Consider the following 27,605-nt stretch of genomic DNA (forward strand, 5'->3'; position numbering starts at 1 on the left):
CAGACACGCACAAAAAATGTGCGTACGCCAGCCATGAAGCTGGCATGGAGCTGCGCACATTCCCACGTTCAGTTCATTGTTAGTAAATCCAAACGTGAGCAATTCTGAGCGTGAAACCTGGCGTACGCAAAGTTTTTGTGCGTACGCAGCGTTGATACATGAGGCCCCTGGTGATCTCTCATAGTGTGTAAGACAAGACACATGTTGAGGTTCCCTCCTTCAAGGAACGTGGTCTGACTGTTCCAGTTAAGTTTAGTTCTCTTTTGTCTCTTTTTTCTGTTTGAGTGCTGTTCTTTTTATTGGCACACTTTCCTTGATTCCTGTGTCTGCTGCTCTTGCTCTACTGTGCAAGCGATTTGTCAGGGGGTGAGTTTTGTCTGCATCCAATCTGCGCCCCACACTAAAAAAAAATAATATGCTAGATTTACTTAAGAATATAGTGCATCATTTTTGCATTCCTCTTTTTAAGCAATTTTTACTTTAAATTTGGCAATATTACCTAAAAATCTTTAGTTGGTGATGCTTAATTTTTTAAGTATTCTAGCAAATGGTTTTGCTCAAATTTATTGGTTGGTGTAACTTAATATTTTAAGCGGTTTTTGTTTACAAATTTAAGCTATTTCTACCATTAAAGTTCTGTTTACCCAATTATAATATTTTAAGCTAATTTACCTGAAAATGTTTAGTTCTTCAACTTTAAAATGCTAAGTCACTTATCAGTTAACTTAAAATTAGCTATACATTACAAAAGGTGGAAAAAACACAGATAACAGGATTAAAGAATAATACATTTCTTTATTAGAAGAATAATAAGAATTTCTTTATTAGACAAATGCATCTTAAAACATTTCCTGAAAACATTTTTAGGTTTTCAAAAAAATGCTAATTTTTTTTTACAAATGTACTGCTTTAATAGAAACAATAGTTCAAAAACTATTTCAAGAGTATTCTTAAAAGTAGCGTTCAAAGCTGTGCTTGTCAAACACTCAGCAAAATTGCCTCACAGCAAGAAGGTCACTGGTTCGAGCCCCGGCTGGGTCAGTTGGTGTTTCTGTGTGGAGTTTGCTTGTTCTCCCCGTGTTGATGTGGGTTTCCTCCGGGTTTCCCCCACAAGTCCAAAGACATGCGGTATAGGTAAATTGGGTAGGCTAAATTATCCGTATTGTATGTGTGCGTATGGTCACAGTTTTTGGTATGTGCTCTCCAATGTCCAGCTGGTCCGTTTCCCCACAGGTGTCCTGAAACAAAACAATAAAACAAAATGTATATTATGCATCAGTACATAAAAAATAAAAAGGCACAGCCAAGTAAAAAAGGGGGAAAAAGTAAGAAACTGAAAAAGACAATCAGAACCTGAAAGTCAGAACTTTTCTTCAGTAGAACAGTAAAGAAAATGTAAAGAAAACTGTGGTCTTCGTTCACTAATTTTCATCTGCTAACTAGCATTTTATTTAAGACCACAGGTGCTTCAGTTCCAAATTTTCTTTGCTGTTCTACTAGAGAAGAAAAACAGTTACCCACATCTTCGATTGGCTGGGGTGATTTAAAAAACAGGAAATTTTGATTTTTTGTTGAACTCAATTTAAGATGACTAAAATCACTCAAATATAAAAAAGTTTCTCTTTCTAAATTGACATTTTACATGCTTAATTGCATTTTCAGGTTTGCAATTAAAACAATTCATTTGAAAGTGAACTAAATGAACTACATTCACTAACCAGGTAATGTGTAATCAGCTTCTCGAGGTTCTCAGACAGGTTCAGAGTCAGACAGCATATCACCACCTCCCAGAGAATGTCCACACTTTGAGTGCAAATAGAAAAAAATATATAAATAAATTGTAATATTTTAAAATGCATTACATGGTAGAGACAATGAACATCTAAAATTTAAATGCTAAAACAGGCAAGCAGAATTTTCAGTAAACAATATCTGCTCCAGCAATTTCATCACATCACAGATTTTGCATCCTGCACTTCCCCCCTTTTTGTGAAATAAATGGAAGAGCTGTTCTGTGTAATTGTTCAAATTTTCAATGAAGGTAGACTCCACATCAGCAGCCGTCAATCCTTTGAATTCTTCTTTGATCTAAAAAAAAAAAAGAAAATTAACAAATTTTACTTATATTTACTTATAAATATACTTTCATTATTAATTTAATCGAAAAAACAACACAAAAACAAACAAATAAAACAATACAATAAAACCTTTAAGTTTTAAAAAGTGTCATTATACCAGCATTTCCCACCATGTTCACATGCTCAACAGTGTTTGGCCACAATGATAATTGTTTAAAGCTCAGTAAAAAGCACCTTAACAGATACAAACAGGAGCAGATATATAATACATCAGCTGACAGACCTGGCTTCAAACACTCCTGTGTTGATCAGGGTTAACACGTTGTGTTGAGTCAAGCATGGTCATTTATTAAAAGCGTCCATTCGTTATACTGTAAATTGCCATCTAAACATTTAGACATGCAATATTTATAAGCAGGCATAAGGAATATCATCTAACATTTGCAATTACTTACCAAAAGATGAACAGCCTTCTCCCGAGCTGATTTTCCAAAATGGACTCCTCAAATTGCGCACTGTGGTACAGCGTCATGTGATAATCTGATGATCCTAAAATATTGGGTTCAATTGACTAAACCTTAAATTATTGCTAACTTTACTAAAAATTGCTAGTTGTTTTTCTTTATTAAATAAAGTAAACAGTGAAATCAATATTTTATGTAACATTTGTAGTTTAAAATTAAGCAATGTCCAAAACTAAACTTTTTAAGTGAAATCTGTTTGTTTAAATGAGCCATATTTACTGTGGCTGGATATTTGCCTGGTGGGCAAAACATTACTATCTCTTGCTGACAGCCAAGTCATCGGCTGAGTGATTTCTCTTTGTTTTTTTTTTTTTTTTTGCAAAAAACAAATAATTGTTTTGCAATAAAATACAGTGACTAAATTGCTGAATAATATTTCTATATATTTCTAATAAACCTAAGAGACTGAGCTTTTGCATTTTTGCATTACAGTACTATTTTTCAATGTCAATTGCAAGCAGATAATTTCCCATTAACAATAGAATTTCATTGTACAATGCACATATTTGATAATCAAATGTATCAGAATAAAACAATACTGTTGTGAGAAATGCATTTAATTACATCATATTATATAATTTTCATACTGTGACATCATATTTAAATCTATTTTGAATAAATAAATCAACCTTTAATTTCAACTTCAAATTTAAACATTGTTAATATTTTTGTTGCAGATACTCAAGGAGATGTCTTCACGTGATGTGGTTTGCACCACGGTTGCTCTGTCTCGTTCAGGACGCACAATCTTCATTGGAACCTCCACTGGGACATTGAGGGTCATCAAATACCCACTAATGATCCAGAATGACTGGATTGAGTACCAGGCTCACGCTGGCCCTATCACAAAGGTATGCAGACTTTTTTAGGGGAACAAGACCCTATTAATAGTGCCATGAAATGAAAATCGGGATATATCTAGGCATAGCTGAATAATAAAGAGTTCATATGTGGAAAATGACATACCATGCACAGCAAACACATGTTTTGTCATTGTCATATAAATCCCTTATGTGTAAAATTCCTGTGAAAAATGGGCCAATACCATGGCGCGACGCAAAGCGGATTTTTCTGTCCTTATATTAGCAAAAGTGGATACTGACACGCCCTGAATGTGTTTGCGCCATGCACTTTGCACTTTGCGCATGGACCGTCAAAATAGAGCCCAGAGTCATGAGCTAAGAGAATGAGAGCAGAGTTTATGAATATTCACAACCCTTTTAAATAAGGCAAAATCAGACCTTTAATTTTAGTTCCTCTTCCAAGTTTATGAATATTCACAACCCTTCCAAATAAGGCAAACATTTTATAAAAATGTTTAGGTCCAAATCCCTGGGTTGTAAATTGACATGTAAAACCATTTCTGGATTTTTTTTTTGCACTCACCTCAGCTACATACATTCTGTGTAGATATCAGAAAACAGTATAAACATAATGGGTTAGTGCATATTTTGAAACCTTTAAAGGTCCCAAAAATGCTTTGAAATGTTTGAAAAAAAGTTATTTAAAATTTGACGTAATCTGAACTGAAAAAATAGGAGAGAGTGGGATATAGAGTTGCTCCTCCCCTTTAAAAAACAGCCAATTAAGAGTTTTTAAGTGTCTTCACAACATCAGGTGAACACCCCCCTGGTGGGCAAAACGTTACTATCTCTTGCTGACAGCCAAGTCATCGGCTGAGTGATTTCTCTTTTTTTCTTGCCCAAAAAAAAAAAACAAACAATTGTTGTGCAATAAAATACAGTGACTAAAGCCTGGTTTATACTTCTGCGTCAAGTGACCAGCGTAATCCACGGCACATGCAACGCAGGTAGCTGTGCATTTATACTTCTGCGCTGTCTCTGTTGGTCTGCATTAACACTTCCAAAACTTCCAACTTTCAAACTCGCTCATTTTGAGGCAGGAACCGGCGGACATGCAACAAGTTTAACTATGAGGTAAACACAAAACAAAACTTTCCATCCGGAGCTCCTTCACGGGACTCCATGCTTGTAAACAATCACTCCATCTGGCTCGCGCGGCTCTCGGTCTTGCCCAGACTCGACAGTGCTACCAAGCTGACCAATCACAGAGCTAGCGCTACGCGTCAATGCGATGTGTAGTTACATTTTTTGAGGTGTGCACTTCAGCGACGGTCACGGCGTAGGGCTATGCGTCAACACGTAGGCTGCGCCGTAGCATAACCTTGACGCAGAAGTATAAATCAGCCTTAAATTGCTGAGGAATATTCAAAAGATACAGTAGATTTAAAAACTCTGAAATTGCAGCTCTATCAGGCACATGATGCTAGGTTTTAAATAAATAATAGCAGCTAGGGGGCAATGATACTTCTGTTTTTTTATATCTGTAGCTTGAAGCAAATAACAATATGACCAGTTTGTGCTACATTTCTATGGAAATACTAGTGTAGCTGCCATTACTGCCAAAATTGCCAGTAATTTTCTGGAAAGTCTGTATGTGTGAATAACTATTGTGAATAACTTTTGCTTCAATTTGCGGCTGTTTATTAAGTTTAGCAAGTTTTATATTTGAGGTATGGGATAAGTGTTAAAAAATGATGGTCTTACAGAACAAAAGGATAATAATATGCGACTATTGCTTCCAGCACCCAGGGAGCAATAGAGGTTAGGTGTATTTCTCAGGGGCACGTCAGCTGGGCATCAAAGATGGAGAGATTGTGATTCATTCACTTTTCGCACCTACTATTCCAGCCAGGAAGCAGGAATTGGGCTACTCCTACTTGCTAACTATTAGGCCACAATCCCTCCTGAATAATGATAATAGTAAAATAAAAGGTTACTTTTTCCTGTCAATCTACTCTTTCCTGACTTTATAGTTAAAAGTGACATGTTATTCATTGTTTTTTTTTTTTTTTATTTATAGATGGTTATCACTTTTGATGACCAGTTCCTGATAACAGTCTCAGAAGATGGTTGTCTATTCATCTGGAAAATCATTGACAAAGAAGGACAAGGGCTGAAAAGAGAGAAAGAATTGATATACTCAGAAGAGATCCTCACCAACAAATTGGACTTTGATGAAAAGGTAACCAAAGGAATTATTTTTCTTGTGTTGGTCACTTCCAACCTTTTTTTGTTGTTGTTGCTAATTCTGCTTACTTTGTAATATATTCTTAATCTAATGTGACATGACTAGAATGCAACACAGGCTCATTATGGATAAGTATACATTTCTACATTTCTGGAGAGCATGAATTATGTAGCCAGAGTTATGTCTAGCTGCATTTTGTCTTTAGAAAGAATGATACGGGGTGGTATGATGCTGTTGATGGCTTCTGTTGCTTTTTGCATTACCAGCGGACCACTTACCTCAATATAAACAGCTTTTTTGGTGTTATCAGTTTGCTCAGTAGCTCGCCGTGTATGTTGATGGACTTGGGACACAGAGCTGAATTGACCGTGATGACGAGAGTCTGTTGAAGCACAGTTCTAGAAACCATGTAAAACAAAAGCAAAAAAAATAATAATTAATAAAAAACAGGTTAAAAACATGGTGAAATCATGCAATCGTAGCTAATTTTCTTTTTCTAGATTGCTATTGAGAACACTATCGGTAAGGTTTAGGGATGGGGGTGGGTGGTTTAGCCTGTTGGTCAGTCAGTCAGTCAGTAGCAAGCTGGCCTGGTCGGCAGAAGTGTTTATTGGTTTTATGGATTTATGCGAGAAGAAGACATGGACACATGGATTTATGTGAGAAGAAGCGCAACACAAATTTAAGATCCTCAAAAAGCATACACAGATGTACCTCCAGTTACGCATTTTACTGTCCCCAGAAATGAAGACAGGGATACGTATCCGTAATGAACCTGGGTTGCTATGATGTGTAAAGTCCCTGTGAAATTATTTTGTGTTAATGTAAATATGCTAGTCTTAAGACAATATATCATCTACTGTGCTTTTTTAGTGTGCATTTATATATCTGTATGTATCCCCTCTCAGCATCTGATTTTTGTTTACCCCATTGGCAGATTATTTTGCTTGATTTTTTTTTATTTACTTATTTCAAGTTAAAATTAAAATTTAATCAAGTTAAATAATGTAATTGTCATTATTAGGGATTAATAAAGCATAGATATTCCTCAATTTAGATTAAGGAAAAGTATTGTAAAGTATTGCTTACAGTTTCAACAATAATGGAAAGTTCTTCAAAAAATATGCATTTCTGCTTTCTTCCCCAAACCTGTTTCTATTGGCATCCAAGATGGTATATGCAGTGCTGAATAGTTTCTCACTGTCAGCACTGGTACTAGGTGTACAGAAAAACTGCCAGTACTGAAATTGGCTATCTGAATGTGAGATTGATTGCTCCTTCATATCTGTCTGAAGTTCAGTTTGTGTTCTTGTAGTTCCTGCACCATGTTCTTCATTATGCTCTAGCTAGATTTCCTCAAACAGGCCCTTCTTTTCTGCCACTGTCTCTTCTCCAATTGTGGTGCTTTCTTTATAATGTCAGATCATCCTTTGCATGCATTATGCTGTCTGCACTTGAGAAGTATCTGAACCTAACAATAATATACTAAGTTATTAAATGTAACAAAAACATAACCTCCTTCAAATTAGCATTTAGTGTGGTAATACACTTGATCTATCAGTAATTATTAAACTATTAGGTCCAAAATGTGTTTGACAATAGCATTTGTATAAAGGACTATTTTAAAAAATGCAAAAATACATAACACATGCACTAATAAAGTAAAACATGGTAAATGTAAAAAATCTGTATAAAAGCAATAAAAATTATTTAATAGACATACCTGGCTTTGAAACATGGATCAAAGAGAGTTGCAACTGCATACATTGTTTCTTTCTTGATGGTTGCAATTAGCCCAAGCCCAAACAGCACAACATGTTTGTTATTTGAACAACTGTAATTTTGTTCAGTTTTATGAGAAGTCAAATCTTAAACAAAGCAAGAAAAACGAAGGAAATGATTATTGATTTTAGAACAAATAATCAACCATCTGAGATGACTAATATCAGGGGTCAAAAAGTAGAATGTGTGGAGAATTACAGATATCTGGTACCAATATTCACCATTCTTTAAATTTTGAGACAAACTGTGAAGCGGTGTGCAAACAGGGGCCCTTTTCACATTAGCCCCTTCATGCTCACTCTTTTTTATCATAATAAAATCATTTATCATACCACCATCTGCTCTGGTGGTATGGTTTGGAAGTCTGACCCTTAGAGACAAGAATAGACTGAGCCAGATTAACAGGTGGTCTAGCAGATTAATTGGAGAGTCACAGCTGAGTATTGAATCCGTGTATAGAAGGAAGTTTTTTTACAGATTGCCTAGACCATCACCAGTTGTAGTTCTTATTATCTTTCTGATGAGTTTAACCTTCTGTCAGGGTTTCTCGCCTTGTTTCTGTCCTGTCTTGTTTCTGTCTCCCTTTCGTTCCTGCTATTGATTCTCTTGCTGCTCTGCTCTAATTTCTCTCACCTGATTGTTAATAATAATAATAATTCCTTACATTTTTATAGCGCTGTTTTGGGCACTCAAAGCGCTTTACACATACAGATGTCACTACTTCAACGTGTTCCTTTTGCCGCCATTCATACCGCGGCGGCAGTGTTAATTGGTGCGCCAGCAGCTTTTGACCACTGAGTGGCACAGATATTCAGCTTTGCCTTTTCACAATACTAAATAGACGGTTCTGTATGCATAACTGATGTGATGTAATATGTTCAATTAAAATATAATTTTGTTTTAGTTTTCTTAGTAATAAACATGCTATCTATAATGTAATGATACATTACATTACATGTAATAACATCTATCTATCAATCTATCTATCTATCTATCTATCTATCTATCTATCTATCTATCTATCTATCTATCTATCTATCTATCTATCTATCTATCTATCCTTTTTCAGACTGTTTTAAACTAGATTAACTGTTACCAACAGGCTTTCTCAAGCCAGCCTCAAAGCTTGTCTCGACGAACTTTAAAGGGTCACGAAACACCAACACTAAAAAGTGTAAATTGGTTGTTTTTGCGTTATTTCAAGCTAATTTGTACTTCCGGTTTGAAACAAATTTTTGAAGCTGTGTCACGGCTATGAGATAATAGCGTGTATTCCAGCGTGCAGACTGGGCATCTGTGCCAGAGTGTGTCTTATTACGTCTTACAGTGTGATGCATTAATGCATGAGTAAGGCTTGGTTCAAACCAATCAGCGCGCTCTATTGTGCAACTTCATTAATATTCATTACTGTCACAGTGTTTAGACGACAAAGATGCCACGTTGTGTTGGCAAAACAAGTTTTTCAGTTTGTTCGTATTGAAGTTAATTATTGCACCGAGTGTAAACATGTTAGCACCACAACCAAACTTTAACCTCGTGTAGGGTTTTCACCGCATTTTGTGACCGGAATAACACACGCGGCTTTCTGATACTACCTGCCATGTGCATCTAAGTTTCAGGGAAATGCGGAGGTTTTTTTTTTCTCTCATTCGCCGTGGGGTATCAAACATTGCATGAAAAATACACGCTTAGAGCAGTTCCTCGAATCAAATATCTCGTTTGTCACGAGGGACATTAATGAATTCCCTGAATGAAAGAGCCAAACTGCAGTTAAAGTCCACCATTTAATAATTTGTCAAATAATTTGACTACTGATGTCCATGTAAATATTGACTACTGATGTCCATGTAAATACCACCATGTGTGTGTGTGTGTGTGTGTGTGTGTGTGTGTATTTTGGCTCTGAAACTTTCGCATGCCCAAATAGACACTCCCACACCATCCCACTTTAGTTCCTCCCACACTCTCCCCTAAACAGAGCTGGACACGCCCACTTTTCTGACTTTTTCCAAAGTAGAGGTGTGAAAACACCCTGCTGAAATGAGGGGGTTTCATGGCCCTTTAAAAATCTAGTTGCTTTTAAGATTTATTTTATGTCTGCATTTAGCTGACAGCGCATGCACAGCTGCGTTACCAATAGAAAACCTAGGCTAAATAATATATTCTTTAATCTAAACGGCTTAGAAAAACTATGGCTAAAACCACTTCTTGGTTCACCACAAATCTTTTTAAATGCATTAAAAGGCAAGCACATATCTTAGCCTTACCCTGAGTTTGTTCACACTCTGCCTGTACTAACCTACATGCTGTATTTTAATATAGCTAATTTTGATGAATTTGCTCTAACTTTTGACAGCTTTTTCTTCTTTTTATGTGGTTATGCGCGCATTATATTTCACACTTAAAGTGACTGAAACTGAAATTAAAATACAAAAGATGCTGAGCCATTACTACAAGTAAAAAAACAAAAAAACAAAACAACAATTATACTTTAACACTTGAAAAAAAAAAAATAAAAACTGAACTGAACTGAAACTAAATTATTAAAAATAAACATGCGGGACTTAATTTATTTAATTTGTGGGACTTAATTTATTTTTATTTTACTTTCAGTTAGATGCTTGATTTTCATGCTTTTGATGAAGCAGCTTTCAACTTAAGATATTTAGTCCATGCGCTGGACCGTTTCTCAGTGTTTTGCTGCAATGTCTTTAAATAAATAATTATTTAGGCCTATTTTCATTATTCATTTATTTTTCATTATTTGTTTATTATTATTATTATACAATAACTGAGAATAATTATATTCTGTTATTATATTATATAAAATATAATTAACAACAAAAATATAAATAAAAACGTAAATGAAAACATAAATGAAAAAGCTTATTTAATGACTGTCTTAGTTCTATCAAAATAGCAAACACTGAACGTCTCTATATTTAGGCTAAAGACTGCTTTATTTATTTATTTAGGCCTACTTATTTGTACTGAATGTTTGGGCTTTCATTTTAGTTGTCTTTTAATTCTTCAATTCTACTTTCCAAAGTGAATCCTCATTGCACTTAACAAGTTTACAATGATAATAAAGTGTGTTAACTATTTTTTTTATGATTAATGAAGGATTTATGCTTTGTTTTATCATTTCATCTTCATTTATAAGTAAAGTAGCATATTTTAGCATAGCATATAGGCTATTTCTGTCCGTTCGCATCCCGTCACTTTGTGCACCCTGGCATATTCATAAACTGTGGTCATACATTAAAAACACGTGCTTGCCCATTTAAAGCAGCGGCGGTATAAGCAACGCTGTAATGGTCACATTAAACTCTCACCTACTGTAGGGGGAATCTCCTCATCCACCACCAGTGTGCAGCATCCACCTCAATAACGCGAAGGCAGCCATTTTGCACCAGACCCCACACCAGCTGATTGGTAGAGAGGAGACAGAGTGATGAAGCCAAGTATGATATGGGAATGGTTATAGGAGGCCATGATGGACAGAGGCCAGTGGGCAAATTTGGCCAAGATGTCAAGGTGAAACCCCTACTCTTTTTGGAAGGACATCCTGGGATCTTTAATGACCACAGAGAGTCAGTACTTCAGATTAACATCTCATTCGAAAGATGGCACTCACTGAGCAGTATAGAGTCCCCATCAGTATACTGGTTCACTAGAACCCACACAGACCACAGGTTGAGCGCCCCCTGCTGGCCTCACTAACACCACATCCGGCTGCAACCTAGCTTTCCCATGTGGTCTCCAAACCAGGTACTGACCGGGCGCAGCCCTGCTTAGCTTCATTGGGCGACCATTTAAGAGTTGCAGAGAGCTAGCTGCCAGCTATTAGTTGTATGCCATTTAATCATCCCTTCTCTCTCGCTCAGTGCTTCAAAATTAATCTATGTTCTATGTCCAGTTGTGCATCAGCTCACTTCTGCTCTGCTACAGTCTGTGTTTAAGTGACTATGGAAGCCTTGTGATCTGCTTGCTTGCCTGAGGCCTGTTAGCTGCCTTGCTGTTCCCATTTTTCCCTATGTTTTGTTATTTTCTGTTTCATCCAGTCCCGCATTGCCAATAAGGCTGACTAAAAGACTTTAATTAATTATAGTAATCATTAAAATAAGCTTCAAATAGAGCAGAGCCTGATGAGTTTCAAATGAAGTGTGGAACCTGATAAGCTTCAACTGAAGTGTCAAGCCTGATGAGCTAGAAATGCAGTGCAAATTCTGATAAACTTTAAATGCAGCACTTAGCCTGATGAGCTTTAAATGCAGTACCGAGCCTAATGAACTTCAAATGAAGTGCGGAGCCTGATGAGCCTGAAATGCATGGTTAAGCCTGATGAGCTTTAAATGCAGTGCAAAGCATGGTGAGCTTGAAATACAGTGTAGAGCCTGATAAGCTTCAAAGGCATTGCAGAACCTGATGAGCTTCAAACACAGTGTGAAGCCTGATGAGCTTTATATGCAGTGCAGAACCTGATGAGCTTCTAATGCAGTGTGAAGCCTGCTAAGTTTCAAATGCACTGCAGAGGCTGATGCGCATCAAATGCAATGCAGAGCCTGATAAGCTCCTGATGAGAAAAACCTATTGCCAGATTTGCCATTACCCAAGAATTTTATAGAATCCTAGAATACGGTTTTCTGATAAACATTCTGTTCAAAATTCATTATTTTTGTATCTCCTAAAAATTCATTTTTTTTGCATCTCCTGACCTGTAGATGACATTGTACTCAACTTTGGCATGGACCTTCAGATCATACTGTTCATTGAGTATTTTATTTTATCATTGAGTTTTATTTTGAACTATATGTTTGTGACATACATGCGTTAACTTTTGAATGAAATTGAATATTAAAAATCTGTTCTGTTATTTCTGTGGGGATCAGTTCATAGATTATCTGATTCAATTCAATGTAATGTGCATAGTTTTATTGTACAGTACTGGTTTGAATCAGCATGATCAGTGAAATCCTCACTCAGTGATGCAATCTCAGACACAATGCACTTAAATGGAGCGAGTGATATCACTGTGAGGGGTAGGGTTAAGGGTGGGCTTAGGTGAGCCCATTAAAAACCATTAAATGCAGCTCAGATTGCACTGCACAAGGTCTGCATCCAGACCCCTCTCACTTCTTTTAACCACCACCACAATTGTGCTAACTTTCATCATTTTCCTACTTACGGTTTACATGGCTCCTATTGACTCTCAGTTGGGAAGAAACGGACGGAGATATTTAGCTGCAAGCTGCAATTATCAGGGCCCAGTGGCCGCATCATAAACAAGCATGACAACAAGCTACATATCAACTGGAAAATTATAATGAAATTTCAAACTAATTCAAGATGGTGGACAGAAAGTTATGTCAATTAAGGAATAAAGCATGTCAGTGTTCACTATATCATCCAAGGAATCTAGCAAGACCATTCTCATGACAATATTAAAAAAACTATTTAAAAGTCTTTTGATAAAATTTGTATAATTTCTATTGATATAATTTAATTGTTGTCAATTTTATCCAGAAGGTGGTGCAAACTGATGTAGATTGATCAATGTCAGTTCTAGATCACGCAAATTAAAATTTGGTTTCAATACAAATCATTGCAGTGATTTAGCCTTTACTGTCATCTGGTAGTATTACATTTAAGTTTGTGCATATGCTAAATGTGCACAAACAAGATCTCCTATGACTCTCTCTCTCGAGATTAAATCGCAACAAGATATCTCGTCAAGGTGAAAAGTCTTGTGAGTTGTGACTTTCTGATGGAGTGTGAGAGTGAAATTAGCACTGAAAATTGGAGGCAGGATTGGATTTGCCTATACCTTGCAACCCCAGGCTGCCTCTGTGTTGCGCATCACTCATTTGCTTGGGCGGGTGTGATATAATCTTGGGCGGCTAAATATAGATAAATATTTTGTAGCATTTGCATGTCCTTTATGGCTTATAATTTGTTAAAACAGAAATAAAATACCATTTGTTACAGTAAAAAAAAAAAAAAAAAACGGGGGCCTCATGTATCAACACTGCGTACACACAAAAACTTTGCGTACGGCAAGTTTCCCGCTCTCTTTTGGATTTACAAATGATGATATTGATGTAAAAATGTGCGTTGGTCCGCGTAAACTTTATGTCTGGGTTACGTATATTTCTTGTGTGTGTTTGTGTGTTTTATTTCCATTAGCGACTCCTAGAGGCAACTATGTTAGATAGCACATTAAAATCGCACCAACACATGTGAAAAAACATTGCTATTACTTTATAATTGATTAAATGGAGGAATTGACACATTTTTTTTTTTTTACCAATTATGTCATTTAGAACATATAAAAATATTTGCAAATGTATACAATATTGTGGCAAGGTGGCCTTGGTCAACCCATGATTCATTCATCTTCACAAACTAGCGACGGGTGGTCTCTTGGTGAGTAATGTATTTAAATATATTATTCCAGCTAAGTTTTTTTGAAATTTAATTTATTTTATCGAGTGTGATTATTTAACTGCCGTTATCCATTAAAGACGTGGCTGTAAACCCCCCTCAACAAGCCACAAAACTAACCAAGAGTGCAGATACAATGATGCCCATTCTCAAACTTGGTCAGCAAGTGATTGGGCAGCTAAAAATGCCAGTGGCACTGCCTTGATAAGAAACAAAGTGTCAATCTTTTTCCGCGTGGCGCCTCTACTTGGCGTGGTCCGCCCCGTCTCCAGTCCAAAGCATGTAGGTTATCTGCTTCCCTCGGAGCGAGAGCTTACAAGGCTGCGGGCCAGGCTGCTTTCGCCTTGCATGCAATGGCCACCTACCAGCGCTACCAAGCGCAGGCCGAGCTGCACGAGGGTGGGTCTAACCCAGGCGACCGACTATGCTCTCCGGACCACTAAGTCCGCCGCGTGTGCGCTGGGGAAGACGATGTCCACACTTGTGGTCCAGGAACGCCACCTCTGGCTAAATCTGGCTGATATGCGCAATGTTGACAAAGTTTGCTTTCTTGACTCGCCCATATCCCAGGCTGGCCTGTTCAGCGACACCGTCAGTGAATTCATCTAGGAGTTCAAGCCGGTGAAGGAGCAGTCGGATGCGATGGGCAATGTCATCTATCGGCAGGACCCGGTAAGCCCGCTCCGTCTGCCGAGCCATCCACCTCCACTGTTCCTTGCCAAGGAACAGCGGAGGTGGATGGCTCGGCAGACGGAGTGGGCTTACCGGAAAGCCGGCAGCCCCTCCTGCCCCGCTAAGTCCGGTAAACTGACCGCGAAGCTTCCCTGAGACAGGCCATCCAGAGAGGAGGAAACTTGCTCTTTCCCCGCTGGAAGGCGAGGCCCATATTCCAACGGTACTTTTCAGTGCCACCAAAAATTCAATGAAAGAGCACTTTTCCCCTTCCCTGGATGTGACAGCTCAGGCCCTGCCAGTCTGGGACGTGCCGCTTCTCAGCTCGCAGGGTCTACCTGCTCCGCCAGCGGCTCTCGAGCGCTGGGGGGAGGGTCTCCTTTCTCCCAGCCCTCGAGCCCCCTCTCCGGAGTCAGGGTGCGGAGCCAGAGCAAATCGCTCTCTTCCAGCTCTTCCGCAGGACCCTCCCGCTCCCCGGATTGGCACACCCGCTCCGCGCTGCCCAACCACTGATACGTCAGCGGTTGTAGCGATGATGCCATTAGCGAGGGCTCTGCCTACCTGGTTAGCGCGGGCCAGCCCCTCGCGGTGGCTCATACGCACAATCAGACTCGGCAACGCGATTCAGTTTTCTCGAAACGGCCCCCCAAGTTCACTGGCGTGTATTTCACCAGGGTCAACTCCCTGTCTGCCCCTGTCTTGCGTGAGAAGATTGCTGCCCTCCTGGCGAAGGGTGCAATCAAGCCGGTTCCTCCAGCCGAGATGGAGAGCGGGTTCTACTGCCCATACTTCATTGTACTTAAAAAAATCGGTGGGTCACGGCTAATCCTAGATCTGCGCATTTTGAACCGCTGTCTTCACAAGCTGCCGTTCAGAATGCTTATGCAGAAGCGCATCCTTCGATGTGTTCGTCCTCAGGATTGGTTTGCAGCCATAGACCTGAAGGACGCGTATTTTCATGTCTCCATTCTGCCACGCCACCGCCAGTTTCTGTGGTTTGGATTCGAGGGTCGAGCAATACAAGGTCCTCCCCTTCGGGCTCTCTCTCTCTGCTCTCTCCTTCTGCTCGCGGGCATCCGCATACTCAATTATCTCGACGACTGGCTGATTTTAGCCCACTCGCGGGAGCAATTGACTATCCACAGAGACAAGGTTCTCCGGCATCTTCGCCTATTGGGGTTGCAGGTCAACCGAGAAAAGAGCAAACTCGCCCCGGTGCAGAGGATCTCTTTTCTCGGGATGGAGCTGGACTTAGTCACCATGGTAGCACGCCTCTGCAGAGAGCGCGCTCGCCTGTTGCTGAACTGTCTGAGGGAGCTCGACAGCAAAATAGTGGTCCCACTGAAATACTTTCAAAGGCTCCTGGGGCATATGGCATCTGCTGCGGCTGTCACGCCGCTCGGATTGCTAAATATGAGACCACTTCAGCATTGGCCTCTAGATCGAGTCCCAAGAGGCGCATGGCATGCGGGCGCACACAGAGTCTCTGTGACTGCGCTGTGTCGCTGCACGACCCCTTGGAACGACCCCTTGTTCCTGCAGGCCGGTGTGCCTTTGGGACAGGCGTCCAGTCATGTTGTTGTTTCAACAGACGCTTCCAACACGGCCTGGGGAGCTGTGTGTCGCGGGCATGCTGCTGCGGGCCTATGGAAGGGTTCCCAGCTGCATTGGCATATCAATCGCCTAGTGCTGTTGGCAGTGTTCCTTGCTCTCCACTGCTTTTTTCCGGTGTTGGAGCAGCAACACGTGCTGGTCAGGATGGACAGTACGGCGGCGGCAGCGTATATCAACCGCATGGGAGGTACGCGCTCTCGCCGAATGTCTCAGCTCGCCCGCCGTCTGCTCCTCTGGAGTCATCCGCGGCTGAAATCGCTGTGCGCCATTCATATCCCGATGCGCTCTCACGGCAGCAAATTCACTCTGGAAAATGGAGACTCCACCCCAAGTCTGTCCAGCTGATATGGGCGTGATTCCGGAAGGCCCAGATCGATCTGTTCGCTTCCCCTGAGAACGCTCATTGCCAGTTGTTCTTTTCCCTGACCGAGGGCACTCTCGGCACGGATGCACTGGCCCACAGCTGGCCTCGGGGCACACGCAAGTATGCGTTTCCCCCAGTGAGCCTGCTCGCGCAGCTATTGTGCAAGGTCAGGGAGGATGAGGAGCAGGTTCTGCTAGTTGTGCCCCTCTGGCCCAACCGGACCTGGATATCAGAGCTTTCCCTCCTCGCGACAGCCCTCCCTTGGCAGATCCCTTTGAGAGAGGACCTACTCTCTCAGGGACAGGGCACCATCTGACACCCTCGCCTCGATCTCTGGAACCTCCACTTGTGGTCCCTAGATGCGAGGAAGACTTAGGTAACCTACCGACTGCGGTGGTTGATACCATCACTCAGGCTAGAGCCCCCTCCACGAGGCGCACCTACGCCCTTAAGTGGAGTCTATTTACTGAATGGTGTGTCTCTCACAGAGAAGACCCCCGAACTTGCCAGATCTGTGTTGTGCTCTCTTTCCTTCTAGAGAAGCTGGAGAGCAGGCTGTTGCTCTCCACTCTCAAGGTTTATGTGGCCGCCATCTCCGCTTATCATGACGCGGTAGCTGGCTGCACCGTGGGAAAGCATAACCTCATCATCCGGTTCCTCAGAGGCGCTAGGCGAATTAATCCAACTTGCCCCCCTCTCATGCCCTCTTGGGATCTCGTTCTCACGAGCTTGCGTTCAGATCCCTTTGAGCCACTCAAATCAGTATCCTTAAGATTTCTGTCCCTGAAGACAGCTCTGCTGGTCGCGTTGGCTTCCATTAAGAGGGTCGGGGACCTGGAGACATTTTCGGTCAGTGACTCGTGCCTGGAATTCGGGCCGGCTTTTTCTCATGTTATCCTGAGACCCCGCCCGGGTAATGTGCCCAAGGTTCCTACCACTCCCTTCAGAGAACAGGTAGTAACCCTGCAAGCGCTGTGTGAGTCCTAATACCCCAGTAAAAGTGAAGGGGACACTACACTGTCAGTGGGCGCCGTCTTTCGCATGAGACGTTAAACCGAGGTTCTGACTCTCTGTGGTCATTAAAAATCCCATGGCACTTCTCGTGAAAGAGCAGGGGTGTAACCCCGGTGTCCTGGCCAAAGTCCCTCTATCGGCCCTTACGATCATGGCCTCCCAATCATCCCTTTCCACCGAATTGGCTCGATAGCTGGTGTGTGGTGAGCGCACTGGCGCCGTTGTCCTGTGGCAGCCGTCGCATCATCCAAGTGGATGCTGCACACTGGTGGTGGTGTGGAGAGACCCCCCTCATGATTGTAAAGCGCTTTGGGTGTATGGCCATACACAATAAATGCGCTATATAAATACACATTACATTACACATTTACAATCTGCGAGTGGAGCCGGTTTCCTCAAGGGTTATTAGGTAACCCTTGGTGATTGAGGAAACAACTCGGTGGGGTCTTGTAATATGCTTGTGGTGCCCTTTTTCCTTAACACGGAGAGATGTGCACCTTCCTGTCTGTCAGTAAAGTTCCCCGTTCAGTGAGCCCTGCAGATTCCTCCATGGCCCCCAGCACTGACTCAGCGGAGGAGTCACTTGCTGGCCCACTACGTTAGGTCTGCTCGCTGGTCAGCCCGCGTTTTGGGTATAGGTGCCGGCTACGTGCGATCCCCACTGGCGATCCCATATGCGTTTTCCGCCACTGTTCAGTCCCCCCTCTCGGGTGGACCCGTGCCTTCTCTATCTGCTAACCACCTTCTTATGCGCACTCCCCCTTCTTAGGGCTAGTCCATATGTAATTACCATTTTGTCTTCCCATTGGGTGCGGATGGTCTCCGCAGCATCCTCCCTACCGGGAGTGCACGCTTCCCAACATACTGTCGTATTTTCCTAGAATTATCTAAACGCTAGCGACTCCCAAAAAAATATGCCTATTCCGTAAAACTTCTTTTGAAGTGGGATAAGTTAGGGCCAAGGGCACGTTGGAGGACTGCGCCTTCCATGATTTGGGTACGTCAAGCTTGCCTGACTGCCCTCTCATCGGAGACGTTGGTAAGGTGCAGTCATTATGGCGTTTTCCATAGTCTCCCATACGTGGATTTCTAAGTCAAATCCACCTATAGCACTGGAGTTCCCCAACCGAAGGGGAACGTTCGAGGTTACAGAGGTAACCCTTCGTTCCCCTCCTCGGGGAACGACAGTGCTATATTCCATCGCCATAATGACTGTCCCTTAGCTGTTTAAAAGTCTTCAGCTTAAATGGATGGCGTTTGCTCGCGCCATGAGGCAATGAGGCACACCTGCGCAAACTTACGCTGCCAATTCATTTCTTCATTAGCCCGTTCAATACTCTTTCAGACAAACAGCTTCTGAACCGAAACCTCCCCTAAGTAGATTTCTAAGTCAAATCCACCTATAGCACTTCCGTTCCCCTCCTCGGGAAACGAAGGATTAATTCTGTAACTTCGAACATTCTCTGCTTAGGTCTCTTTCTTAGGTTTTAAGGTCTCCTCCTTCTGTCTTTGGTTTCTTCCTTTGTCTTAAGTTTCTCAGGTTAGATCCTCCTTCTCTGGTGTCTGTTTCTTTAGGTCCTTCCTTTGTCTTAGGGAGGTGGCCTTGGGTACAACCTTCATAAGGATGGTTTGTATCCACCCTCCAGGGCCAAGTTGACCAATCAAAAATTAACTTCCCTGAGACATGCTTTATGGCTCTTTGTTCAAATGTATAGGGATTTGCATAGGTATTTTGATGTAAACTGAGGCAGAAATGTTTAAGTTTTTAAAAATGTTAATATGTTGCACTTGTATTAACAAACAATGTAAACAATAGTTTAGTACACCAAATTAGCTACAAAAGGATTTCAAACATGAACTGTTTATGAGCTTGTTTAGCTGCTGTAGTGTTAAACATTAATTGCAGAAGTATTAAAACCATAATATTAACACAGGAGCAAAGGAAACATCGCAAAACACATGAGTACACTTAAAGAGAGAATAAAAGTTTACGTTAAAACATCAAGCAAGGAGCCTGTAGATGTTCTGACCATGTCTCTGTCCAGTGCTGTGAGCACATTCCTTTGGGTCATAAATACCTTTGAATCAGATTACAACTGACCATTCAGTCTTTTCCCTAGACAGAAGTTGGTGTTGTGTTTGCTGACGCATTTGTTGAATAAAATCAAAATAATTAGGTGTCTGATCGGCCATATTTGTTACACTAGACCAAAAAAAATGCTGCTTCAGCGACATTGTAATTTTTAAAAACATTTCCATTGTTTTCTTCCATGCCACCAACGCCCTCTGAGGCTGCATAATGCTTTATTCCCTTTTTATATCTCATACTAAAACCACAAGTATTCAAATTGTCCGGGAACTCTCTGCATGTTCGTCTCAACTTGAACTGGATCGGCCTGTGCCATGGCAACATTGTTTGTGTTTTCATCATCTTCGCAACTATTCGCATTATCCGCAGACTGCTGCTGCTCATTCACCCCGGCCGTAGCAGTATCGCCCTGTGCCACGTCAACATCACTTACAATAAATTTAAATTAATATAAATTATAGTCAGATAAGAATAGGGGTGAAAATAGGATTCATATAACGAAAGTTTAATAATTTTTAGTAATCTATTTACAGCTGGACGATGGACCCTTACAATAGCTTATAATTTATTATAAGATTACCACCCATTTATTTTTAGAATGAGGTGAAAAATATTATCACTGCCTGCAACAAGTTATTTTATGAAGTGACTATGGATATGCAGCCTATCTGTACAAGGGGTACATGTCATGGGCATAGTTCAAGAAGACAATGGTGCATAGCTGAAAATCATAAAAAAACATTGGTATTAGTTGCAAAACATGTCTTTACAAAAAGGGTCATTTAAAATTCCTAAAGGCAAAATTTCTTATAGAGACTTTTAATTTTTCACAATTTCTTTTACAGGTGAGAGTTCAATGTGGCTACTACTGCCGTGGCATATACCAGCACCGTTTTAAATGGGCAAGCACGTGTTTTTAATGTATGATCGCAGTTTGTGAATATGCCAGGGGGCACAATGGGACGGGATGCGAATGGACAGAAATAGCCTGTACAGCAGCTGTAAATATGCTACTGTACTTATAAATGAAGATGAAATGGTAAATCAAAGCATTATAATTACTTCTTTAATTATAAAAAATTAGTTAACACACCTTATTATCATTGTAAACTTGTTAAGTGCAATGAGGATTCCCTTTGGAAAGTAGAAGAATTAAAAGACAACTAAAATGAAAGCACAAACATTCAGTACAAATAATTAGGCCTAAATAAATAAATAAAGCAGTCTTTTAGCCTAAATATTGAGAAGTTCAGTGTTTGCTATTTTGATAGAACTAAGACAGTCATTAAATAAGCTTTTTCATTTATATGTTTTCAGTTACGTTTTTATTTACATTTTCGTTGTCTCATTTTATGTCTCAATTATTTTATTTTATTTTTTTTATTAATTGTTAACAAAACATACAGGCTGAAAAACCTATATAATGAAACATATCAATTCAAAAAAAACCCACCCCCCTCCCCTGCGGTCTCTTGAAACTGGGCTTTACAATGAATAGAAGTTAACATAAAAACAAAAACAGAATACAGTATCAAATATCAATTATACAAAGCAAGGCAATCATTCTGCATCCTGATCATTTCTTTGTGCAATAAACAAGGAGATTTTGTCAGCAGCTATATTCCAGATCTGTTCACTCGCGCCGTGGAAGTTGTACCAACCACTTGTACATGTCCAAATTATGTGGAGGCAGCTAATGTTGGGCTAGTAATTTTTTAGCAGAAGTTAAGCCAGCCAGCCAAACAGCATTTTTTAGCTTGGTAAGGTTCAACGTAGAATCATCACTCAGTAATAGAACAGAAGGATTCAATGGTACAGGATATTCAATAATTTTTGATAGGATGACACATATCTCATTCCAAAATCTTTGTACTTTCTCACATTCCCACATCATATGTAAAAAAGATCCAAGTTCCTAGTTAGGACATTTATCACAGAAAGGACTAAAGGAGGCATTTATACAATGTCTTTTGAGAGGGGTCCAGTAGGTTCTATGACAAAAGTTATAGTGAAAGAGTTGGTGACTAAGATTTTTAGATGAAGTAAAAATGTTCTGCCATACTCTTTCCCAGTCTGTGACACCCTCTTCTAGTTGTCAATCAGTTTCCCAACAGCACTGTACAGCTATTTTTTTTTGCTGTACCTTCTAAGGCCTTTGTATATAAATGATTAGTAAAGGACAGATTAAACCAAGTAATGATTGGATGAGTGGGAAGATTGTCCCTCCAAGGAACCCCGTAGGCCTTCATGGCCGATCTTAAATCGCAGATATAAAAATAGAGAGGAAGGTTCTGTTTCATACCGCTCACAAAGTTCTTGAAAACTTAATATGCCATTAGAACCAGAAATATCTTTTAGTGTATAAATGCCTTTCTGCATCCATTTCCTTAAAAGAAATGGTGCACCCCCAGATCTAAGATCTTTATTATTCCAGATAGGTGTATGGATGTGCCATTTAGGTGAATGATGAATGCATTTTTCCATTAATTTAAACTTCACTATCGTATTGCCAATAATTGGACCAAAAGCTTGTATACACTGCTTGTTATTTAGCCCAGAAAACAGAATATCTTGTAATCTATATTTATCAGCTAGTTTCATTTCAATTTGTCTCCAAGGAACTCTAGATAGTGGGTTCAGCCAAACATGAATACATTTTATTTGAAAACCTCTATGGTATAATTCAAAATTTGAAAGAGCTAGCATGCAATGATAAAGGCATTGAGGTCCATACCTGGAGATCTTGTTCTTGTCACGTCACATAAAAGGTGAGGAAGCCAACTGTAAGTAAAACAAAAGTCTTTAATACTGTTCTCACAAAAAGACAGGAAAATGGTGAGTGGCTGGAGGCACTGAACAGGTGAATAATAGGTGGTGATCTGGTTCGGCAGCGCTGATCAAATGTTCATAATACTCATCAACAGAGCAGATAAAACATTTATCATAGAAGAAACAGGGATGTCTCAGATGTAACTCATCATCAGAGCGGATCACACATTCATCATGAAGAAACAGGAAGCATCAGAGACAGCAACATGGAAAACAACCAGACCACTCACCACCAGCGAAGAGAGGAGCCTGACAAAACACAAAGAACCGTGAGCAAACAACGAACTGACAAAGTGAGACAGAAACGCTGAACATTTATAGGCACATAAAATGCACTACACCTGTAGCGCGCTGATTATCAGCCGAGCGGCGCTACGCAACAGTTCCGGTAACAAGATCATGTGACTTCTCAGCTGATGACATGAAAACAAACACCCACTGACAGCCACGCGACACCCACACAAACACAGAAGGAAAGCACACATACTTAGAAACACGTATTATGATAATGAACTGCCATACAACTAAGACACTTCAAATAAGGAGCAGATGGATATACAAACCATGACAGTTCTACCCTAGATTATACTTGCAGATAGTTAGCGTCCGGGATAGTTAGCAAAGATGACTGAACAGCAATGCCTAGATAAGTTATGGAATTTCGTATGGGGACATTACATGACAGCTTAATATGTTTAGCTATGGAGTTGAGAGGAAGCATAGAGGATTTATCCCAGTAGATTTTGTGTCCGGAAAACATACTAAACTTTCCAAATACATTCAGTATTAGGGGAAATGACGTTTGTAAAACTGAGATAAACAATATTATATCATCGGCATAAAGAGATATGCATTGTTTGTGATTTAACTGAAAATGAACACATATCTTCTTGTCTTATCAGCTGTGCTAGTGGCTCAAGCGACAAAGCAAATAGCATGGGGGACAACAGGCACCCCTGTCTAGTGCCGCGCCCTAAATTAAAAGGTGAAGAATGTAGACCATTAGTTAACAGAAGCTGTTGGGTTTCTACATAATACCTTAATTGTATTAATGAAATTAGTACCAAGGCCAAAAACCTCCAAAACAGACCAGAGATAGTCCCACTCCAGCTGGTCATTTAAATTCTGTGCGCTCAATCAATTTTAATTGGACCCTTGGTTCTCAGTGCTGGTATCCAGATAGGGAGCTTCTTTTGGAGAAATTCTATTGGATTATCTCCTTCCCGGCCTTGTGGGAGCCCCACCAGGCGCACATTGTTACGGCGAGACCGGTCCTCCAACTCGGCAATTTTCGAGGTGAGATTTTGCTGCTCGGTTTTGCACACATTTAAATCTTTCTTGATCTGTCGTGTCTCCCCCTGGATCTTGCCCACTTTTGAAATCAAGTCACATACCGTGTTCGTTTGAGATTGTACTTCTTGGCGGAGCTCTATCAGAGATGATTTAACATCTTCCATTGTTGCTTGTATAGCATTCTGAACCGTTATTTCCAACAAGATTTGTTGTTTCGAAAGCGCCTCCGCCATAACGTCGGTTAGATTATCTTCAGTGCTAACTAGCTTCATCTTTTTCTTTCCCGAGGGGGTTGTAGATGGAGAAGAGTCTTGTTTCCTGGTTGCATACATTTAAGTAATACTTTCACACGTCGAAAATACTGACTGTTGATACTTATAAACTTGTTAAACTAGAAAAGAAAGAGGGTTTGGATGGAGCATTAGTGTCTTTCAACCATCGTGTGCAAGGGTCACGTGACCTCCCATTTTATGTCTCAATTATTGAACATAATAATAAATAAAAATGAAAAATAAATTAATAATATAGGCCTAAATAGTTATTTATTTAAAGACAGTGACACACTGAGAAACGGTCCGGCGCATAGTGTAAAGAGCTTAAGTTGATTGCTGCTTCATCAAAAGCATGAAAATAAATTGACCTACCTCAAGCAGATCACTAAAACTATAATAAAAAATAAATTAAGTCCCACAAATTAAATTAATTAAGTCCCGCAAGTTTATTTTTAATAATTTAGCTTCAACTCAGTTTTTTATATACCCAAGATATATATGCTTGCCTTTTAATGCATTTAAAAAGATTTGTGGCGAACCAAGAAGTGGTTTTAGCCAAAGTTTTTCTGAGTCGTTTAGATTAAAGAATATATTATTCAGCCTACATTTTCTCTCGGTATTGCGGCTGTGCGTGCACCAGCTAAATGCAGACATAAAATAAATCTTAAAAGCAACTAGACTGATAGCTTATTTTCGTTTTTCAAATATATCTACAGAGACTATAAAAAACGATACAGGTCTAAACGATACAGTTTGAAAAGGGTTTTAAAACCATAGAGCAATCTTTGGAAGAGAAGGGAATCACTGGCCCACCACATTCTTATGAACATATTTTATTTATTAAAGTTATTATTTCATTGACTTGAATATAACCATGTATTATATACACACACACATATATATGTGTATATATATATATACTATAAATATAAATATATACTAACTCTACGTCTGAAATAATAAAATAGCCCCTGTTATTTTTTGTGGCTTTTTTCTATGCATCAAAAAAAGACATGCTTAAAAAATAATAATAATAAATACAAAGATAAAAAGAGCAGCATTTTGCTAAATATAGTTGTCCTATATATTTTATATGCTGATATGCTATGTGTTGTTTTATATTTGTTTTTTATTTCACTTGATGCATTCATTATTTAATGTTTGAATAGGCCTACTAAAAGAAATAACAGCCATCGTTTATTTATTTTCATCAAAATGTAGCAGAGTGTATTTTATATCATCAAGGCTTGATATAAAACTACTGTGTATTTTAATTGATTGTTAAAAATGAAATATTTTAAGTGCTATATTTTTATCAGTTAAAGTGCCCCCTCACTTTTGACAAGGTCTGTCCAAAAATATATTTTCGCCCTATAATACAAATACACTATTATTGTTGTATTGTTGTGTTATGTATAGAGATTTGAAATATCGATTTATTTCCCCTCCAATCAATTTCAATCATCAGTGTAAATGGTACCTTAATACAGTTTAAAGCAAAGTTGTCTGAAAGGATGACGGGCATGACATGCCTTGTGTTTTGGCTCGCGTTGAGTATATTTGAAAATAACTGTCGCGTGAAGGCTTTATGGCCACGCGGAATTGTCTGCTGCTGTCGCTCTGGCTCAGCATAAGAACTCAGTGTTTTTATAGAAAATTATGTCTCTGCTCCTTTAACAGTAAAGACAGATGTTCCTCAAGGTTAAATCCTGCAACAGATTTTATTTTCTTTATTCTTATAAATGAGCTTGGTAAAATCTTGAATGATCTTGGTAAAATCTTGGTTAATCTGCACATGTACACTTTTGCAGATGGCACAATTATTTATAATTTGTTTAAAGCAAATTTAAAAAAAAAAGCTTTTAACTCATTCCAAATGTTCATTGATTGCTTAAGATTATTATTGAATGTGAAAAAAAAAAAAAAAAACTAAATGATTGATCTTTACAAAATCCAGGTTATCAATGAACAACTTCAAGATTAAAACTTTAAATGGCACACAGACTGAAAAAGTTGCATCTTTTAAAATTTTAAATATCTAGCTTGATGATAAGTTGACTATTTTTTGTATATATATATATATATATATATATATATATATATATATATATATATATATATATATATATATATATTAATAGTCTTAGGTCTTTTATTTTTAAACCTTTATCTAAATTCCCACAGTATATGTCGAGTTTGTTGGTGTGCTGCTTAAATACCTAAAATACCGTATCAACAGGTATATTCTTACTTAAAATGCCATTTTTTCATAGAAAGTTAGGTCAGTCTGCCAGTATGCTTCATATATATGTTATTTTAGGCATCCCTCATCTATTTATGAATGCTTAGTTCCCTCAATAACAGACTTTGAATGATTCATTACTTTATAATTACATATTTGAATCAGTAATCCCGGTTCCGGTTCCAGGACGAGAACGCTATGCGCGTCTGTGCTGCCGCTTCGTACCTGGACTGTTTGTATGTCTGTTGCACGACTCATCGCCATTCAATCTGGCTGTTCTGCTCATTTCAGTTGTCTGGATCATCTCATTTTGCACTACTGCTATTTTTGAACTGATCTGATCTGAACTGATCTGATACCAATCAAACCTGTTGTCTGGAAGTTTCCACCGGGCCACTGTGTGTCCTCTGCTCTGCTGATGTCTTCACCTCGCTCTGCAACGCTGTGTGCGTCTTTGCTGCTGTCTCAAATTTGGATTGTATTTCTGCATGTCTCCTCGTCATCCAGTTTGGCTGTTTGGATTATTCGATTTTTGCACAGTTGCTGCTTTTGAAACAAACCGGACTGTTAGTTTCAAACTTTCCTGTCTGTGAGATTGCCGCCGGGCTGCTGCGAGCCCTCTCCCCCGGCGTCTTCACCACGTTTGGCTCTTCTGATGGGTGAGTGATCGCTCTCTCAGTTGGTTGTGCTGGTCGTTTACTGCTTGCTATTTGGAGTATTGACTTCCATCTAGTTTGCCGTTTTGGTGTAGTGGCGTCTTTGGGTCTGGCTAACGTAGTTTTTGCCTGTGTTCGGCTCTCACTCGCTCTAACATGTCCTTTGCAAAAGTTATTTTTTTTTTCTCTCTTTCTCTTTTTTGCCTTTTTTTGCACCTATTCTCCGTAATGGATATCGGCTATTTACCATCGCAGTTAAAGGCATTAAACTGCCACCCGCGTCTTGATTCCATGACGTATGAATACTGCCGGAGTCTAGGGATTCTCCGGCGCCCACGATATGTTCATCGCTCACGGCGTTCGCTCAGGAGTACTTTTTTTTCTCAGCCTGAAGCCATTCCATGCATCTGGACTAATCACAGACCGATCACATCCAGACTGTTGCCTGCTGACCATACCATTCACCGATCACTAATTTATCCCACTCTCAACCAGCATCATACCGTTAAACTAAACTCCTTACTTCGTCACTTTGCGCTTTTGAACTGTCGGTCAATATCGGACAAAGCCACTTATCTTAATGAAATCATAACTGACAATAAGCTTGACATTTTTCTCCTTACTGAAACCTGGCAAGCCCCGGCTGACTTTCTCCAGTTAAATCTTCTTGCTCCCAATGGC

General features: G+C 39.7%; 1 protein-coding gene and 1 long non-coding RNA gene across 14 annotated transcripts in view; one reads left to right on the plus strand and one right to left on the minus strand.

The window, feature by feature from the left end:
* Positions 1–27,605, plus strand: part of cfap57 (cilia and flagella associated protein 57) — a 311,646-nt gene that overhangs the window by 81,874 nt on the left and 202,167 nt on the right. For all 13 annotated transcript variants that reach the window (XR_015477379.1, XR_015477380.1, NM_001442688.1 and 10 more), the window contains 2 exon segments: positions 3,280–3,453; positions 5,486–5,647. Coding sequence is in view for 11 of the 13 variants with exons in the window: in NM_001442688.1 (NP_001429617.1) it covers positions 3,280–3,453; positions 5,486–5,647 (336 nt within the window). In the remaining 2 variants the exon portion in view is untranslated.
* Positions 778–2,834, minus strand: LOC147837029 (uncharacterized). Its single transcript, XR_015478309.1, has 3 exons — positions 2,534–2,834; positions 1,719–2,088; positions 778–1,238 (listed from the first exon to the last, which is right to left on the minus strand). It is a non-coding gene; the product is annotated as an uncharacterized LOC147837029 (long non-coding RNA).

Source organism: Danio rerio, chromosome 2 (assembly GCF_052040795.2).
Source record: "Danio rerio strain M-AB ecotype USA chromosome 2, GRCz13ab, whole genome shotgun sequence".
NCBI lineage: Eukaryota > Metazoa > Chordata > Actinopteri > Cypriniformes > Danionidae > Danio > Danio rerio.